This window comes from Salminus brasiliensis, chromosome 2 (genome assembly GCF_030463535.1).
Source record: "Salminus brasiliensis chromosome 2, fSalBra1.hap2, whole genome shotgun sequence".
Taxonomy (NCBI): domain Eukaryota; kingdom Metazoa; phylum Chordata; class Actinopteri; order Characiformes; family Bryconidae; genus Salminus; species Salminus brasiliensis.
In genome coordinates this window covers 25,984,492-26,004,574 of record NC_132879.1, presented here as the reverse complement: position 1 = coordinate 26,004,574, position 20,083 = coordinate 25,984,492, and the positions used below count along the sequence as shown (strand labels likewise).

General features: G+C 41.3%; 3 protein-coding genes across 3 annotated transcripts; 1 reads left to right on the top strand and 2 right to left on the bottom strand.

Annotated features, from left to right (window-relative positions):
* Positions 1 to 536: 536 nt before the first annotated feature.
* LOC140549646 (uncharacterized) lies at positions 537 to 2,594 on the bottom strand. Its single transcript, XM_072673397.1, has 2 exons — positions 1,729 to 2,594; positions 537 to 606 (listed from the first exon to the last, which is right to left on the bottom strand). The coding sequence occupies exons 1-2, from the start codon at positions 2,592 to 2,594 to the stop codon at positions 537 to 539; spliced, it is 936 nt and encodes a 311-aa protein (XP_072529498.1).
* A 3,245-nt stretch (positions 2,595 to 5,839) lies between these two features.
* Positions 5,840 to 8,640, top strand: LOC140549645 (uncharacterized). Its single transcript, XM_072673396.1, has 3 exons — positions 5,840 to 5,851; positions 6,482 to 7,440; positions 8,571 to 8,640. Exons 1-3 carry the CDS (start codon positions 5,840 to 5,842, stop codon positions 8,638 to 8,640), a joined length of 1,041 nt encoding a protein of 346 aa, XP_072529497.1.
* Positions 8,641 to 13,415: 4,775 nt separating this feature from the next.
* prnprs3 (prion protein, related sequence 3) lies at positions 13,416 to 19,999 on the bottom strand. Its single transcript, XM_072672041.1, has 2 exons — positions 19,550 to 19,999; positions 13,416 to 16,818 (listed from the first exon to the last, which is right to left on the bottom strand). The coding sequence occupies exon 2, from the start codon at positions 16,816 to 16,818 to the stop codon at positions 15,175 to 15,177; it is 1,644 nt and encodes a 547-aa protein (XP_072528142.1). The 5' UTR covers positions 19,550 to 19,999; the 3' UTR covers positions 13,416 to 15,174.
* Between the last annotated feature and the right edge of the window lie 84 nt (positions 20,000 to 20,083).

Genomic DNA, 20,083 nt, shown 5'->3' with positions numbered 1-20,083 from the left:
TTAATCCAAGAAACGCTGGTAATAAAAATATGTACTACTAATAAAAATAATAGAGTATACATTTCAAGTACATTAATAAACCCTTCATTTGACATAGACATTTTATGTTGATATGCATTAAACTCAGATATGTCTGACATATGCTGCCCCTAACCACACTCAGGGTTTTTTACAAAACAGGATTTCTCAGTCATCTAGATAATGTGAGCCAAAAGTAAATGAAGAGAGAAGCTGAAAAATATATATGTATATATCTTGCATGGTAACCATGAACCAGTACTTCTATATTTTAATCATACTATTGGTTAAACATGACTCTCTGCTGCTTTTTCAGCAATCGACAAAAGGGCTTTCCATCCACAGACCAGCACTGTGGTATTTAAAACTCAGGCCTGTTTATGTTACATAGATTACAAATGATAAAAATGTATTTTTCTATAAAATATTTATTTATATACAGACTAAAACCTTGATAAATTTGGCATTTGGTTTAAGCACAGCAAGTAAACCAATGTGTTCAGTCCATCTCCAGTGCTTCACGTGTCTTTTGAGGCCTGTGAGACAAAAATTGCTTCCTTCACTGGTTTCACATGTCTGGAAAACACTCTGGAAAAAAGAAAAAAACCCTGTTATTGACAAGCACACAACACACTCCAGAAATCAAAGAAATATGCACATAATGCTGTAAATCTGACAAGAGAGTACTATGTAATAACAATACAGGCCAGTGTTTCTCAATTCCCAACTGGACCACAGTTTTGGGTTTTCATCCTCTAACAACATGTTTGGGTTTGTTCCTGCTGAATCAGCTCATACCAAGTAATTCACAAGGCCCACCTTGCACTTGCAGCTGTTTTACCATTGGCTGCTCTAATACACCTGGTGTCATGTTAAGGTACAGATATATACAATATACCACATATACACAATACTTACATTTGGCAATAAATGTGGCGATTTAAAATCTTTTAATGTGGAAATGATGAGTACCAGCATACCAGAATAACCCAACTGAGCTCAAGAAGGAGCTGATAGTTATAACCTTAGATAAGGAAAACATAAACCTACGGAAGTGCAGGGTGGCCTCACAGGCTGCTCTACAGTATATCGAGTCAGTGTAATATAATGTACAGGGGGGTTTTCACATTGCTATGGTTTAGATGTGATGGTTGCTATGGTTTAGATCAGACTTTGATTTCTTTACAGGGATTTTGATAGGTGATAGAAACCAGGGGTCACCATGCCCACAACACAGATATAGGCATTTTAGGGACTATCTGAAACCTTTATCTGACATTTCACATGTAAGACAATTTCTTACATTTACTTTGGGAAAACCTTTTTTATTTTTATTTTTTTTCTGGGCCTTGCAACCTTTTTGAGTCTCTGATAATTCTGAACATCTGGAAAAGGTTTTAGGCTCTAAAACTATGGTGAAACAGTGTGTTTTGCATCAGACAGCCTATGTGTAACCACTCTGTGCTTGCTGTGATGTAGGTTTTAAACTCTTTAGACGCCTGGTTCCATTCACAGCCACTATAAACGATTCTAACTCGCTTAGTTTCTGTAGAACGGAACATTTGACACCAAAACCACTCTGAATGCCATTGCTTGCACCCTAACCACTCATTACTCAAAAACTTTGAAACATCAGTGACGCTCCTCTTTAAGCCCTCGGTGAGCAGACTCAGGAGGTCTGCAACAGGCGCAGAAGCTCGGGACTCGAACCTGTCCGATCTTGTCCGGCAGCCCTTCCTCCACACGCTGTCCCACACGGCGCTGCGCAGGGCCGGACTCCCCCAGATGTAGAGAGCCGGCGTGCTGAGCGCGTTGAAGCGCGCCATGATAGCGAAGGCGTTGGTGGCCTCATTCCGAAAGCGCAGGCCGCCGCTGCTCAGGTAGCGGACCATGATGTTAACGAACGAGGGGCACCACAGCGACAGGAAGCAGATGACCACGAAGACGATGATGCGCAAAGACTCGTTCTTGCTCTCGCGCTCTTGGCTGGGCGCCTCGCGCGCCAACTGGTGCTTTGCTATGACGTACAGCTTGATGGTCATGAGCACCTTGATGACCACGATGACCTGCAGGGTCATGACGCCAAACGCGCTTATCTTGACGGCCTGCGCGACGGGAAGCGCGCTCTGCACGGCCAGGATGAGGTACGTGTAGAACCAGCAGAAGACGCAGCAGGCCACGACGAAGGCGCGCGAGACGAAGCGGTTGTAGAAGAACGGGTGGCACACGGCCAGGTAGCGGTCGAACTGCGCGAAGAGGAACGTCATCACGTTGACACCCATGAACGAGGGCAGGATGTAGAAGGTGCCGTTGCGCGACGGGTAGCCCTCTTGCACGTCGAACAGGCCCAGGTAGTAGACGGACAGGCCCGTCAGAGTGTCGCTGATGCTCGTGTTGAGCATGAAGATGAAGCGGTTCTGCGTGCGCAGGGCCCTCGTGCTCAGGATGCCGAGCACCACGGAGCCCGCGAGCATCGCCGAGCACGTGGCGAACACTATGTGGTAGAGGAAGATGAAGTAGTCCCCCGGACTGGAGAAGTCCACCGAGAGCGGGATGGTGGAGTTGAGAAGGGGCATTTTGGTAGGTCTCTGTGCTGCACGTGCAGGAGGGGATCCGGTGTTATATACGCTGTGGGCGCACACAGCTCTGGGGCCCGCGGGTCGATAGATCAGCTAATGATGAGTGATCCACAAGAGAGCGAGCCAATAGTGAACGCCTTTGGAATTCACACATGAGACATGCTGCTGCTGTCTTCACCTCATAGACCTGCCTGTATAACTCTCACAGTCAGCACTCAGCTTTCCACTAGGACCGCTCACCATTAAGTTTAGGACGTACAGGTATTAAATGCTCTGTGACACAAAAACCTGGAAGATGTTGGATCCTTTTGACTAAGCGACAAATCCTAAAGCTGAGGCACACCAACCTGCACATCAGTCGGTACATCTAATTGCTGGCGCACCAGCTTTTTGCTCAGCAATTGAGATTTCTTAAAGCCTGGTATATCTTAAAGCAGCTGCCACACCAAACAACCCACCATAAAGCAGCCGGCACACCACCTGGCACATTCTAAAGCTGTGGGCACAACACCGGACATATAAGACAGCTGCCAGCACATCTTATAGTAGCCAGCACATCAACCGGCACACACTCCCGCAGCTGCCAACACACTTAAGCAGCCAGCACACCAAACTGGCACATCAACTGGCAGTAAAACTGATGGGACATCAATCAAGACATCCTAATGCTGATGATACACCACCCGGCACACCAACTGGCACACCACCCGGCACTCCCTAAAGCAGTCAGCACACTAACCAACACATCATAAAGCAGCAGGCACTTTAGACAGCACATTCTAAAGCATCCTAGAGCTGCCAGCACACCACTAAGTACAATCTTTAGCAGCTGGCACACCATCTGTCCCACATACTAAAGCAGCTGCCAAACCACCCAGCACATCCTAACACATCCAGCACTTCATCTGGCGCATTCTAAAGCAGCCATCACGTCAACTGGCAGACCAATCAAATCAACTTTAGCTATTCGATTTGATTGATTTTGCATGTTCTTAAAACGGTGGGTGAAGGCCTTTTAGGCTTCACTATCATTCAACTCAAATGAGCAGTACATTCAACTCCAACTTCAATATAAAACAATGTAAAAGTTTTGTGAAAATATATTTTAAGCCATTTTGGAGTATTCTTATTGATCCAGTCATTGTGACAGTAATGAAACTGACACAATGTAGAGAACAGATTCAAGTCTGAAGTGAAAAAGGGCAAGATGGAGATATAACGTTAAGATATGAGAAACATAAACACAGAGTTGAGAACAGCTCAAACCAAACTCCCTTTGCGCAAAAAAAAAATGTCATCACCCATTTTTTTTGCATTTTTTGCTTAACGTCACCGGTTCAACTGATGTACTAAAAAAGAGCTTAAAGAGCTTCTATAAATCGCACAGTAAGGAAGGGAAGCTTGTGTGTATCCTCTTCAGAGAATACTTGGACGAATAGCAGAGTACTATGGTCACCTTATTGACTTGTGCTTAGTAATGTCTTAAGCTTGAACTATTATTCTATTCTAACTAAGGTTTTTCTTGGATAAATAGCAAAGCACTTTTGGAAGATGCTCTGGATAAGAGCGTCTGCTAAATGCCTTAAATGTAAATGTATTGTGATTATAGTTATATACCTTCACACGTTTTCAGCGTTATTGACAGTTATTGTCACTCTTCCAGTGTTTCTGTCATCAGCTGCTGTTGTTTTCATGGTCAACCTGGTTGATGTCTGGGTGTTAGAACACCAGTGGTTTGTTTCTTTTCCAGGATATTGCATGTGTTGGCTCCAGGGTCCCCATTAAGAAAAGATGTTACACTGGGCCCCATTGCTGTAGGATGTCGTTGGTGTGTTGGCTGCCTTAGGATGTGCCGGTTGGGGTGCTGACTGTTCTAAGATGTACCGGTCAATGTGTCAGCTGCTTTAGACTGTGCTAAATGATTTGCTGGCTGCTTTAAGATGTGCCAGGTAACAGCCTGGCTGCCTTAGGATGTGCCAGTTGATGCAGCGGTTACTTTAAAATGTATCGTTGGTGTGCCTGCTGCCTTAGCATATGCTGGTTATAGTGTGCCGGTTGCTTTAATATGTGTCATTGGTGGGCTGGCTGCTTTAAGATATGCCAGTTGGTGTGGAGGCTGCTTTAAGATGTGCCAGTTGTTGTGCCAGTTACTTTAAGATGTGCCGGTCAATGTGTCAGCTGCTTAAAGATGTGCCAGTTGGTGTGGGGGCTGCTTTAAGATGTGCCGGTCAATGTGTCAGCTGCGTAAAGATGTGCCAGATGGTGTGCCAGTTACTTTAAGATGTGCCGGTCAATGTGTCAGCTGCTTAAAGATTTGCCAGTTGGTGTGGCGGCTGCTTTAAGATGTGCCGGTCAATGTGTCAGCTGCTTAAAGATGTGCCAGATGGTGTGCCAGTTACTTTAAGATGTGCCGGTCAATGTGTCAGCTGCTTAAAGATGTGCCAGTTGGTGTGGGGGCTGCTTTAAGATGTGCCGGTCAATGTGTCAGCTGCTTAAAGATGTGCCAGTTGGTGTGGTGGCTGCTTTAAGATGTGCCGGTCAATGTGTCAGCTGCTTAAAGATGTGCCAGTTGGTGTGGCGGCTGCTTTAAGATGTGCCAGTTGTTGTGCCAGTTACTTTAAGATGTGCCGGTCAATGTATCAGCTGCGTAAAGATGTGCCAGATGGTGTGCCAGTTACTTTAAGATGTGCCGGTCAATGTGGCAGCTGCGTAAAGATGTGCCAGATGGTGTGCCAGTTACTTTAAGATGTGCCGGTCAATGTGTCAGCTGCTTAAAGATGTGCCAGTTGGTGTGGCGGCTGCTTTAAGATGTGCCGGTCAATGTGTCAGCTGCTTAAAGATTTGCCAGTTGGTGTGGCGGCTGCTTTAAGATGTGCCGGTCAATGTGTCAGCTGCTTAAAGATTTGCCAGTTGGTGTGGCGGCTGCTTTAAGATGTGCCGGTCGATGTGTCAGCTGCTTAAAGATTTGCCAGTTGGTGTGCCAGTTACTTTAAGATGTGCCGGTCAATGTGTCAGCTGCGTAAAGATGTGCCAGATGGTGTGCCAGTTACTTTAAGATGTGCCGGTCAATGTGTCAGCTGCTTAAAGATGTGCCAGTTGGTGTGGCGGCTGCTTTAAGATGTGCCAGTTGTTGTGCCAGTTACTTTAAGATGTGCCGGTCAATGTGGCAGCTGCGTAAAGATGTGCCAGATGGTGTGCCAGTTACTTTAAGATGTGCCGGTCAATGTGGCAGCTGCGTAAAGATGTGCCAGATGGTGTGCCAGTTACTTTAAGATGTGCCGGTCGATGTGTCAGCTGCTTAAAGATGTGCCAGATGGTGTGCCGTCTGCCTTAGGATGTGCCGGTTGGTGTGCCGGTTGCTTTAAGATGTGATAACTAACAACTAACAATATTTAATCGGTGCAAGAATCTCATACACTCTGCACAAACGGTTTCTGTATACCGTAGATGGACTTTTAAATGATTTTTTTTAAAGAACTATCTAGTAGGTTGTCATGGTTCTATATAGGATCATTGCCTGTACTAAAGAAGCCCAGAACCCCCTGGAAACGCATATCAGTGATTAACCCTCAACACAAACATGAAAGGTTGAGTTTTAATGCAAGAAACACACATTTAAACATATTTGCTTCTAAGGATGAGTTACAAACCACATCACTTTACAGCAGACGTGAGCATCGTAATTGTGTTGATGGAACATATTTCCCTCACGTGAAACAGAGAGGGGGGTAAAAGTGAGGTTTATGAGGTGTTTGGCTAAAAATAACGAGCCTGTTATGAAACAACAGGGCTGCGCGTCCCCGACGGGCCACAGACATGTTTTGACAGCCAGGGTACACGAGGGTCTGGGACAGTCTGGGGAGCCCATCCCGCCGTTTTAAAAGAACCACACTGCCGTTGCATCCCCTGCACTGCCCCCTGACCTCCCACCCTGCACTTATGGCCTCTCTCGCGTTGCCGCCAAGCTGACTAACTCGACCCCCATCCGGAGCATGGGCCTCGGGCCCGTGCTGCCCCTCACGAGCTTCGAGAACGTGCTTTACTTCGTCCTCACCGTGCTGCTGGCCACGGCCATCGTGTTCCTCAACGCGTCCGTGTTCGCCTCCATCCTGCTGAGCCGCTCGCTGCGCGCGGAGAACCGCTGCATGTACATGCTGAGCACGTGTCTGAGCGACGTGTGTTCAGGGGTCTCCTACTATTACTGCGGCGCGCTGGACGTGCGCGACCACTACGACTCGCCCACGCGCACCTTTTACATCGCGCCCACCTTCCTGGGCCTGTCCTACATGGCCATCCTGGCGGCGCAGGCTGACCGTTACCACGCGGTGACCGCGCCCCTCCGCTACGCGCAGCGCATGACCCGCGGGCGCACGCTGGCCGTCATCGCCGCTTACTGGCTCTACGCCTTCGTCATCGTGGCCGTTAACAACCTGGTGACGGTGGGCATCGCCAAGACGGTCACGAGCATCGGCACGTTCGTGAGCAACATCTTCACGGTGGTCATCATGATCGGCCTCAACGTGCGGCTCTTCCTAATCGCCAAGTACCAGTTGGAGCGCGAGCCCCCCAGTGTCGAGCGCGAGAGCAAGCGCGCCTCCATCTACCTGATCGTGGTAGTGGCCGTGTGCTTTCTCATCGCGTGGCTGCCCATCTTCCTGCACATCATCCTGTGCAACTTCATGGGCGCCACGTGCTACTCGTTCCGCAACGAGGGCACGGACCCGCTGCGCGTGCTGCCGCGCGTCAACGCTGTTCTTACTCCGGTCCTGTACATCAGGGGCTGCGCGGCGCTCAAACACACCCTGTTGACCAGAGTGTGGAGGGCGAGCTGCAAGGCTAGAGGGTAATACAGTCAGACAGTCAGTCAGTCAGTCTCTCTCTCTCTCTCTCTCTCTTTCTACATAACAATGAACATTACAAATATGTAACCCAAAGCACTAAACCATACACCACACTCTCATCAAAAAAGGGTTCTACATAGCCTATATAGTCCTGAGAAGGGTTTTTGGCTTGGAACTGTAGGTTTTGGAACGGTACTGTGCTACATGGCAGGCCTACATTCTAGTAATATATAATAAATGTACTTAAACAGCAAATTTCTAGCGAATATTGCTGGGAAATGTAAGTATGTGTGTTATAACACACATGATGACAAACAGGGTTGTTTAAAAGTGACTAAATTACAGGAAAAGCAACATAATCAACTCATTCTCAGAAAGTGTGGTGCAAGCTAATTTACTCCAGTAATCTGGAGTCACTATGAGTATGTGAATTCACCATGCGGTTTAAACACTTCTTTAAACACCCATATCGTTGCTCCATCATGGACAAGAACCCTTTAAACATCCATATGATTCTTTGAGTTGTCATTAATCTGTATACAACCACTGTAGTTACCTCGAACCCTCCAGGCACTTTTTCTAAGGGTGTAATGAAGACTAGCGTGTCTTGCATGTTGCTATGATTTTAGGGGAATACACCCTTCAAATAGTTGATAACCTCCACATTATATGGAGGTTTGTTAAACCTTAAGCATCTCACTTAGGCTTCAGAAAATGAAAAAAATGTTAAGCACACTTCAAAGAACCATTTGTGGCACCCTTACACCTTACACTGGAACAGTACTCCAGTTTTTCTCATCTATATCTGTAATCTAAAGCACATTGCTATGTAAGCCCCCCTTTTTAGCTATGAAATTCATGTCAGTGTTTGTCTGCATATAAGGACCTCTGTAGTGAGAATCTTAAAAAAGAGCCCAATACTCAAAATGCTGATGTCTATTGTAACAAGCCACCTAGAAACCAAAGACGACAGCCCCAGTTCCTTTAAAAAATAACCTGGCCTACAACTGAAACTGGAGCACGGAGGCTTTAGTATGCTACTTTTAGAGCATTCACACTGCACATCTTACATAACAACATAGGCAAGAATCCAGTCACTCTAATTCGCTGTATCGTTTTCTCTTCTCTGTAGTGTCCATCTGGCGAGTGGGGAAAGATCCATCGCACCCAGTGGCCAAGTCGCATCAGTGTGCAAGAACTGAGGTGCTCCAGTAGATGAGACAGCCTCATGAAGTTAGTCTATACAGAGTCAATACAAATGTGATGTTTGTAAACAAAAAACAAAGACATGTAGAATATATATGAACATGTGAGTGAATGTTAATGCTTATTTTTGTATATCTTCTAGTTAATAAAGACTGCTGCTGCTCTACTGCTGCTATATGTTTCCAGTCCTGTAATTCTTGGAGTTCACTGCTGATATGTTTTCATGTTGGGAGGACAACTGAACTTCAGCACTATGGACAGCGGCAGATTAGAGAGAATCAGAAATGAAAGCATGAGAATCATGATAAATAAATGTTTCCTTTTTCTGCTGTGGAATTTGGAATAAATGTGAAATTTGTTACATAAATGAAGTAAATGTGAAAACTGTCCTGTTTCTGTCCAAATTCACAGCCACAAAGATAGAGGCCCACTTTATCACAGGCTGCCAATGTTATGTTAATAATATTGAAAACATGATATTTAAGGTGAATGTCGCATTAGAACATAACACTCCCACACACAATGCACACTTTTAAACCTCCCCCCACTAACTACACATCCGCACGCAAATGGGTTATGTTTGGAAGTGACTAAAGTGCAGTTTTAAAATTGTGAAACTGGAACTAATGATTGATTAGATATGAAAGACTCTGAAATACCACACATCAAAGACAGTATGAAAGTAAATGAATAACTGAGTGCCCAAATTGCAAGTGGGTCATAAAATACACACACATACACAATTAAAACAATCAATGTGGCAAGAGAGAACACAATCAATAGAGATGGGCAGGAATCTGGAGCAGTGGCCTAAAAATGTAATGTAATTCTATTTAATAGGGAAATCCAGAATGCCATAATTTATAATATTTTATATTTGCTGTATTGTAATCTCTGACCAGAAACTTTTTTTGTGATCTCAAGGACAACAATTGCATTTTTTGACAAGATAAACAGTAAACATAGTTTTATCTGTTTTTTATTAAGAAATTAAAAGTTGCAACAGGATTCTATTAAAATGGCAGAACACAACATCTCAAAGCAGTGCATATGTTGATAGATCATGTTAAAAACTACAAAAGAGTTTCTTAAAAAAACATAATACTTGGAACACACACACTGCAGTGAAAACCCTACACCACCACCAACAACAACAATATTATTATTATTCATAATAATATTGTATTATATTATTATTATTATTATTTATAATAATAATAATAATAATAATACAATTATTTAAAACAATTACATTGTATTGAAAAACAACAGAAAACAGAAAAGAGAATGGAAAGACTAAACATTAACAAAGAAAACTAATACAAATGATAAAGAAATAAAAGGAAAGCACAACAACATCATAACAAGAAAACTAAATTAACCTGCCAATAAAAGTAAATTAAAGTTTGTTATTCAGAAACTGTACGAGGTTCTATACAATAAACAGACTAAAAACTATTGTAGTCAATTTGAAAGAAAACAGGCAGCCATGGTTTGATGATTAATTATATTTACAGATAATTAGAAGACAATTAAATTAAAGCTAATTATTCTTTCTGCTGCATTTTGTAAGAGTTGTAGTTTGTTTGTTGCTGTTGTAGAAAACCCTGTAAGCATTGTGTTACAAGAAAACAAAACAAAAACATCTGTTTTGTAACCAAAAACACTGCCTTACTCATGTTGCAATCCTGAAATGACAGAATGCAGTTTTAGTGATGCTATTAATGTGTGGGTTCTAAGTTAAACCTCCAGTCCAGTTTTTGTCTGTAGAGCCTCAATGTTTTTTTTTCTCTTTGTTTCATTAGCAATGTTGTTACTCATTCAGGTACCAATACCATGTAGACAGACAGGTCCAGATCCTACCAATGGGGGTGAAAATGTGTGGGCTGCTTTGGTGCAGCAGGGTCTGGCAAACTCTCCATTATAAACTCCACTATGAATTCTTTATTGTATCAATCAATCAAATAAAATTATGATTGTTGTCACACCACATTAACACAGGTGTAAAGTTGAGTGAAAAAACATGTGCATATGCCTTTACAGAGGGTGCTTGAGGAAAATTTAAGGCCATCTGTACAAACACTGAAGTTAAAGCAGAGGTAGGCCATGTAACATGACAATGACCCAAAACATTCTAGTTAAAAGGGACTTTTTCCCTGATGTTCAATATAATATACATTAAACCAGATTGTCTAATTTGGTGATGATTGTTCTCACTCAGGAAAGGAAGTGCTGGGAATGATTTAAGTAATTGGTCATCCTAGGCTGAATGAAATGTTAAAACTGTCCCATGGATTTAAGGTAAAACCTAAACTCTTTTTATACCTTTTTACACCTTAAGTACTATTGCTCAGAAATGACATGTTAAACAGTGGACGTTTTAACATACAGAGTTATTCTTAAGCCATAAGAGTGTAATTTAAAAACACTGGTGGCTTTTAGAGGTTTATACATTATAGGTGGATGTTTTTAATATATATATATATATATATATATATATATATATATATATATATATATATAATTATAATTATTATTATTATAACAATAATAATAATAAAATGAATATGCTATATATATTGACTGTCTTATTTATATTTCATTTAAAATATTTTATACATTTATACTCTTGTACTTTTGTTCCATCTTTAATTTCCTTCTTATGTTTAACTGTAGTTTCATTCTTCTGCTGACATGCTGTACCAGGTTTCTTTGAGACTAAATTATGTACCAGGTTTCTTTGAGACTAATTATCCTGGCCTGTCATTAATGAAATGAGGGCAGGGCTGAGTTGTGGGCCTGTAGGGGAGCTCCAAACTCACTTTAGCTTAGCTCCGCTTGCTTAAGCACATTAATGATCTTCGACCAGGTGACTTTTTTTCCTCCCTGGATGCTTCACATGAAGGATGTTTCTCTCACAGGTGTTTGAGTTTTCCACAACAGCCAAATGAAAAAGATTGTTTATGACAGGCTTCATGCCTTGTGTATATTTTGACTGGTAAAAATACCATGTTTGGGTACAGTGTTGTCCTACAGCAAAGGCACCCCCGGGAGTTGTTTTTTCTTACCCAGGGAGCAATTAGGCAAACTAATCAGAAGCATTAGCGTTAACTGACCAGTTTGTGTGCTCATGTATGTCTCCTTATGTCAAACTGAACAAAACATAGCAGATGATTTGGCCCAGGAGTAACAGTACCCACACAAACAAATGACACACGCATCAATGAAGGTGTTGTGAGACTAAACTGGTAATGATCCGGTGTTGTTTAAAAACATTGTGTTAATATGGAACAACTTGATGAAATGATTAGAGAGATAATTGTAGTGGATGTAAGTAAAGGGCTCTGAAGGAATTTCTCCGGCACATATTTATTTAATAGGAATTCATCTGCATAATGTTTGTGGTGAGCAAAATTGTAAAGGACATGATCATTGTAAAGCAGTGAAGCAAATTTAAAAATTCTGTGTCTATCTTTATATACTACAATGACAACCAATCAAGGAAGTCATCTGAAAATGTGAACGACTGATTCAGTATTAAAGCTGAGTGATATAGACTTTTGTTCACTATTGAGCAAAATTCCCTTTTTGTTCTTTTCTTCCCATTTTGTTTGCAGTCTTAAACATATATGCAGTGCTGCTAGACAGCACAATTATTTCATATTTACCTAATGCCTAAAACTAGACAGTTAGAAAGATTTATTGAGCAAGATTATTCAACATTAAATATCTTTGCTGGGAAAAAAGGATTTACCCATTTTAAAGGGGTGGCTGAGTACAATTTCAGTTCAAAAGATGGCAATTACATGTGAGTTTAGCAGGTCATTTTATGCAGACACAGTCTGGTCTTTACTGAGTTTTAAAAGTGTGACATCCTTTGAACAAAGGAGATTTGATAGAAATTCACAAAGGGGTAATTAAAGCTCATTAAGCTGAAAAATGTTGGCCTCCATCAGTCCACTGTAAAGCATATGATTTAGAAATCGATGATATTGATGATATAGAAGCCCTAAATAACATTTAAAGACCTTTCAGGCCTGTGTCATCAGATATCGTTAAAGTTTATGAGTCCACCATCAGATAAAAACTGAACAAGATTAGTGTGCATTACAGGATAGCAAAGAGGAAGCTACTACTCTGAAAAAAACACAGCTGTCTGTCTGATGTTTACTCAAGATGTGAAAAAGCCAGAAGTCTACACAGTAAAAATGAAAATCACAACAAAAACAGTCAAATGACTGGCAGCAAACTGCCAAACACAAACAGTAATATTAAAGCGATACATGCTAATTAAAATTCAGTGAACAACACTGAATGTTTTACTTCTGCAGAGAAACAGATTTCACAGATGTTTCCTGAACTATTATGATTAAACATCTTTAATAAAGTTACAGTGCTTACCTTTTTCCAACAAGAAAAGCATACTATGGTGCGTACGACTATTTGTGTCATTTGTTTAGTCTGGTTCTCTTTATCTAGTTTAAGGACCTGTGTTTATCTAGTTTAAGGTCTAATCATATTTAAGGGACACATTTATAATACAGAAATACAGAAAAAATTTTACAGATTTTGCAAATTTTCTAGCTGCACTGTATATTATATTATTCTTTTCACATGAAAACTAAAGTGGCATTATTCAGTTATTAAATATAAAGTTCATTACTCAAGAAGTTTGCTAAACTCAAGTTCAAAGCTGACTTTTACACAGCAATACGTTACACTGACAACAAGAGTTGTCTACAGAGAACAGTCTGAAAGAATACGAGCAGAATAGTTAAACAATGTTTAATTTAAACTTAATCATTGACAGAGGAATGATGACAATTACAGTGTGTTGAACTGTACTGTACACTGATTGCAGGGGACACTACCCTTTGATACTGCTAGTAATGCAGTTATCACAGGCAGATAAACACAGCAACATAGTACATTTCCAACTCTGCTACAAGGCATCAAGAGTAGTATGCAAATTCTTACACTCCCACAGACTAAGCATAGCTCTGAAAGACAAATGACACAGCAACCCTAGGTGCATTAACAGCAGGTTATAGCAAGTGCAAGTAACATAAATAATAAACAAACAAACAAAGGTGAATAACTTAAAACTACTTCAAACATCTTCCAAAAATAAATCTTTCAGCAAAAGTCCCAGAACTTCGTACAGTTATAATCGTCCTCAGAAATTATACACTCACCAGCCATAACATTAAAACCAGCGACAAGTGGTTTTAATAACATCGATTATCTGGTTACAACCGCACCTGTCAACAGGTGGGATATATTAGGCAGCAAGAGAACAGTCAGCCAGTTCTTGAAGGTGACATGTTAAAAGCAGGAGAAATGAAAATGAGAAAGGATCTGAGCGACTTTGACAGTCAAATTGTGATGGCTAGACGACTGAGTCAGAGGATCTCCAAAACATCATGAAGTGTGTTCCCGTCATCCATTCGTCAGTATCTACTCCAAGGAAGTGCTCCAAGGAAGGACAACCAGTGAACCAGTGACAGGGTCTTGGGGGCCCAAGGCTCACTGATGCAATCCATGAAGTCCCCACTTCACAACTTACAGGACTTAAAGGATCTGCTGGGAACACCTTGGTGCCAGATACCACAGGACACCTCAAGGTTCCATACCTAGACAAAGCAGGTTTGTCGGCACGAGAGGGGCCTAAACAATATTATGCAATATTAGGGCGTTATTTATGTTATGGCTGATCAATGTTTGTACATTCACACTGTGCACTGTATCCTCAGAGAGTAGGATAATCTTAACACACATTTTATGTTGAACTATATTACGATTAAATATTTTGCAGTGTACTAAGATAATTGATTAGAACAGTTTCAGATTCAGCATTGTACTTTAATAGAGCTCAGAGTGAGATGTTTACTCACAGTGACAAACACAAATGTCCTTGAACCACAAATTCACATAAATTAACCAAACTAAGGAAACTCTTCTGTTGGCAATTCGTACCTCTTTCAGTAGTTAAGGTCATGTCATAAATCTATGTTTGTAAGCACTAGATATGCAAATAAATCCCAATGCCATGTATATTTGTGTTTGCGACAATCAAGATGCCATACAATGTGTTTTGGATAGCAGCCTACATACAATCTCATGCAGTGATGTCATGATGATCATGATGACATGGCAGTGATGAAGTGTCAGCTTCTTATAGAATGTGTGTCATGCTGACAAATGCAACTATGTTACACTTTCAGCTTTAACAGAAAATACCCTTCGGGATGGTTCCAGCAGCCCCCTGTCTCATGCATTTATCCAATAGCATTTAGTCCAGCAATGGCTTCAGGTGGATAGCAGAACGTATTCTTGAAAATGGTTCAGCAGTCCAATTACCCAGTTCTTCATGAATAAACATATCAGGGACTTTATTGAATTGGTGTTATTAAGCTTCAACTAAAATGTCTATCTCTCAGAGAACAGATTTTCTTTTTCTATAGTTAATTGAATGTGTAGCAACTTGTAAAGAAGGTGCACTGTAGGTTCTCAAAAAGATCTTTCTATGATTACTGTAACAGCAGAGAGCTGACCAGAAGGTATATGGTGCTGCTCAGCACTAGTATGACTCCATGGCTAAAGGGCCTCTGTTGCTCTCCGCCTCCTGTGTTGGACTCCTCACCACCGCTACGGTCCTGAATCTGCTGTTGAGCATGGTGCTCTGCATAAGCCATGTAAAGTTCGATACAGCGTCGTGCCTTCATTTGCTCAATCAGTGCGGGATAGCCAATCTCCATTATGCTTACAGTATCGTCTTCTTCCTTTTCCTCCTGAGTTTGAGGAGGCACTGTAGCACCAGTAAGCTTTTCTGCAAAAGGTGGAGGGACGTCTGTTGTGTTGTTGTTCTTGCTTTCCTCCTCTGTGCCTTTACTCTGTGCACTGCTATCTGACACCCGAACTTCTGCTTCTCCGGCTGACTTCCCTTCTTGTGTGATGTTTGCATCATCTCCTTGAACATTAACGTTTTCAGTGTCTGATGGATCCAGTGGCTGTAATTCTTCAGCAGATCTCTTATTTCTGCCACCCTGATTCTCTCGCAATAAGTCTGTTCTGTTCATACAGCTGTCCATGTACTTGTCGTAGGACTGTGGAGGAGGATTTTGGAAGATATTGTAAGCATTACTGGCTCCTGAGTTAGCAGAGCTTGATCCAGAATCACCTGGCTCAGCACCTGGGGAGTTGGAGTTTGTGTTACCATCAGCAGGTCTAGTGCCATAACGTCTGTACATGTAGTGGTTATAATAATATTCTTCCTGTGGGCTGTGAAACATAAAGTGTGGGCGAGGGAAACTGCCCAGGCCATAACCTAATGCCATGCCTGCCACAGCACCGACTCCTGCGGCCATTACTGCTTGCCTCCCAAAGCCCTTTGACTGAAAAGAGGGCCGCATTCCCATATTATGCACAGACTGGGCAAAAGGAGAACCTCCAGCTCCATGGGATCCATAACTACCATATCCATAGTTTCCGCCATAACGAGGGCTGATAATTTTATTGTTGGGGTTCCAGTAAGGGTACTGTGCTGCTCCAGGGTATGCTCCTGCACCTGCTGCACCACCATACTGGTTGGGATAGGAACCGGGCTGAGATGCACCTCGTACTGGGTACCCAGGGTAAGAGCCTCCTTGAGGATAAGGGTTCCCATAACCTGCACCCCGTCCTGGGTAGCTATTGGGATATGATCCTGCACCTGGGTATGAACCACCACCAGGGTATGAGCCTGCTCCTTGACTTGGATAGCGTCCTTGGCCTGGATATCCTCCCTGCCCAGGATTGGGGTATCCTCCTTGATTGGGGTATCCTCCTTGATTGGGGTATCCTCCTTGATTGGGGTATCCTCCTTGATTGGGGTATCCCCCTTGATTGGGGTATCCTCCAGCACCCCCTCTTCCTGGGTAGGAGCCTGGGTATCCTCCACCAGTGCCAGGGTATGGCGGTGGATTCTGGTTAGGCACTTGAGGCTGACGAGGGTAATTTGCGGGTTGCGTGCGTGTTCCACTTGATGATGATCCTTTGGTGTTGGTTCCTTTATTACTAGAGCTCCCTCCTTTGCCCCAGTTGAAACCTCCTTTAAAACCACCACCTCCTCCTCGTCTTGCCATGACTGAAGCCACCAAAACCAGGCATATGCATGCCACTGCAAGACGATTCATCTGTAAAAAAGAGAAGAAAATTTAGTATGCAAGGTATGCAGAACTTGTGGACATTAGGAAAATAGCAATGAAATTAAAATGTTTAAATGAAAAATATTTTAATTAATATGAAGACGTAAATATTATGTAATTCAATAAGCCTAAAACACATATAATAAATACTAATTAAACAAAAACTGTGACACTTTTCTTTTGACATCATTGAGATTTGTTATTATATGCTAAGGCACTACATTGTCAACAGTGGAACATGCCTTACAGTAGCTGCTGACAGATGCATTAAAAAAAATTGGTCTGATTAAACAGCAATGTGTACAGTGACATTATGTTATCATTATGATTAAAGCATTTTATGCAAAGAAAAATACTAATATTTCTGAGGTGTTAAAAACAGGGGCATTTTTTCCTTGGCATGTAATTTTGTACCGTCAGCTTTAGCATTAGTGGATGCCTTACTGATCTTTCTATTAATGGAAATGGGTGCAGATAACGAGCATTTTAATTAAGACATTTTTGAATTAATGTAATTGTTACAGTCATGGCAGTACTGGAAAGCAGGAAAGCATCTAAGTGTTGACATACTTTTTTAAACAATTACTATGTTTATGATTTGTTATCTTAAATACACCAGATACACACTTTTTTATTCAATTATATATTATTGTATTTTTATATTCATGGGTCGATTGCGATCCGGTCTACAGTGGAACAGGGGAACTGACGTGCTTTGTGAATGTGTGTCAGTGACGTAAACATCGTTTCCAGCGATCATGTAATGTGATCAGATGACTGAACTATACAAGAGAGTTGTATACGAGTGAAATCAGTGATCCTTGAGATAATAATTACTAGTCAGTTACGAGTTAAGCTGCTCACTGCTATATATGGGCATTTTGCTTGCTGTTTGTTTTGTTGTTAAAATGGGCGAGACTACTTAGATGAAACATTATGAACCGAGGCCCCTAAACTCAAAAATAATATTTAGAGACAAAATCCGTCAATAAATAATATTCAACATTGAGGGGCGCTGTAAATTAAGACACTAATTAGGGTGATTCTCTCAATAATATTTTTGTATTTAGTTATTTGTCGCTGTTATTATAATTGTTATTCATAAACATATATTCACACAACTTATACATAGCTATATAATCTCACCATGTTTTTAATAGTTTATTTACTCTTGGGAAAATATTTAACTAACTTAGCTAGCTAGCTACATTGTTTTATTGTCTGTTTTCACAGCGGTTTATCATTCAGATAATCATTCAGTTTTGTCAGGATACTGACAGACAGGAGGAGCAGGTGGCCTGGAGGTCAGTGAGCAGCAAAAAAGCAGCAAATACTGAAAATATTGGTAGAGTAGAACAGAGCAGAGCAGACGCCCCGGCTTCCCACCCGAGTGTGATTGTGTGATTATCAATGGTTGTACTTTATGACGATCATCCCATGAGTTATTCAATTAAGGGCTTACATGCTGGAGTCAGTTGTTTGTATCCTGTCAACACCATGATGTATTGCTGGCTTAAAAGTATGATACAACAGTGCTGCTGTTACTTTCGGACACAGACACAGTCCAATCATCACGCTCTACATTTTGGCTAGTGTTATTGTGACAGTGACACGGTTTATTCTGTACTTTGGTTTATTAGATTTGTAATTTATTATTTTATTAATTAAACTATTAAATAAAAAGTGCTAATTTCATAAACACTTACAAATTAAATTTTGTGTTACGTTTTTAATACGGAATAAAAAAAACTGAATGATTATCTGGATGATAAACCGCTGTGAAAAAGAGACAATAAAACAATGTAGCTAGCTAGCTAAGTTAGTTAAATATTTTCCCAAGAGTAAATAAACTATTAAAAACATTGTGAGATTATATATGTATAAAGTGTGTGAATATATGTTTATGAATAACAATAATAATAACAGCGACAAAGAGAATCACCCTAATTAATGTCTTAATTTACAGCGCCCCCAAAGACTCAACGTTGAATATTATTTATAGACGGATTTTGTCTCTAAATATTATTTTTGACTTTAGGGGCCTCGGTTCATAATGTTTCATCAAAGAAGTCTCACCAATTTTAACAGCTTATGCAAGCAAAATGCCCGGATGACAAGGCGGCATCTCATTTGTCGACGCTCACGTTCCTTCATGGGATATGTAGTTTATTTACGATAATGACTACAAAGAACGACCGTTTATCTTTAGCTACATTTTCCAAAAATACAGAAACGTGCCCAAATATAACCTTAGACAACTAATGTAAAAACTACCCATATCCTGAAGTATCTAATTTCGAGTGACAGCAGATGAAAGAAACACTCATGTGAATTTTACGCCCCTCGGCGTTCTAGCTCTAGCAGACAGGCCCCCTATTTTTGAATCCAAGTCGCATAAGCCAGTGAGCTATAGAAGATCAGTCCGACAATAATTAAACGGTTATTTATTCAACTTAGCTGTACAACTAAATAAACAGCAGTGGCTACGTAGCTAGCTAGCTAACAGTAATAACATCAACGCCAGAGTGATCATATCTAATCTTATATGGACAGAAGAGTTAGCTAGCTAGCTTAGCCGTGGACCGTGAACCGTCTCAAAATAGAAGAGAAGGCGAATAACGGCGAAGTGATACTAAAGAGCCCGAGACACTGAAGCTAGCTACAGAAAATAAAGGCTCTGTTAGTTTGGAAAACTAAGATGGGGATTTTAGCCACATACCTTTGTAAAACGCCCTAGGTTATATTCCCTCGACCGTCAGCTGTCCCTTGACGAAGGATGTTATGAACTAAACGACAAAACAGACGTCCAGTATAGAGACCTTTCGCAAAGCAAGAGAGACCGTCGGTGTTCTCTTCGTCCGGCTGAACTGGCGCACCCGTTAAACACGATGATTGGTCAGGAAGCCTTGACCATTAAAACAGATAGCTACGTAACCTCTCGACCAAATCTAGCTAATAATCTGTTTTAAGTGCTTAAGTGCAAAACAGGTGGCTCAGCACACGATTACAGTCTTTGTAAAAATTAAATTACGAATCACAATTGGTCAATTAAAGCAACAGCTATATTCGTTAGAAGACTTAGAAAGTACTTGACGGTTTTCCCTGCATTGATAAGTAGCTAACGGGTCGCTACGACAACGCCGCGTGCCCTGAAGGAATGACGTAGAATTTTCCATCTTGACTGGAAGTAGCGCTTCTTACGACACCTATTCACCCATTCACCCATTCACCCATTCATTTACTGAAACCGAAC

What these genes read in the sequence shown, in the direction of transcription:
- prnprs3 (XM_072672041.1), bottom strand. Translation starts at nt 16,818, where the DNA reads ATGAATCGTCTTGCAGTGGCATGCATATGCCTGGTTTTGGTGGCTTCA.
- LOC140549645 (XM_072673396.1), top strand. An exon ending in GCGAGCTGCAAGGCTAGAGG is followed by an intron (nt 7,441 to 8,570) that starts GTAATACAGTCA and finishes TCTTCTCTGTAG; the next exon opens with TGTCCATCTGGCGAGTGGGG.
- LOC140549646 (XM_072673397.1), bottom strand. Translation starts at nt 2,594, where the DNA reads ATGCCCCTTCTCAACTCCACCATCCCGCTCTCGGTGGACTTCTCCAGT. An exon ending in TGCCGGACAAGATCGGACAG is followed by an intron (nt 607 to 1,728) that starts GTTCGAGTCCCG and finishes TCTTTTTTCCAG; the next exon opens with AGTGTTTTCCAGACATGTGA.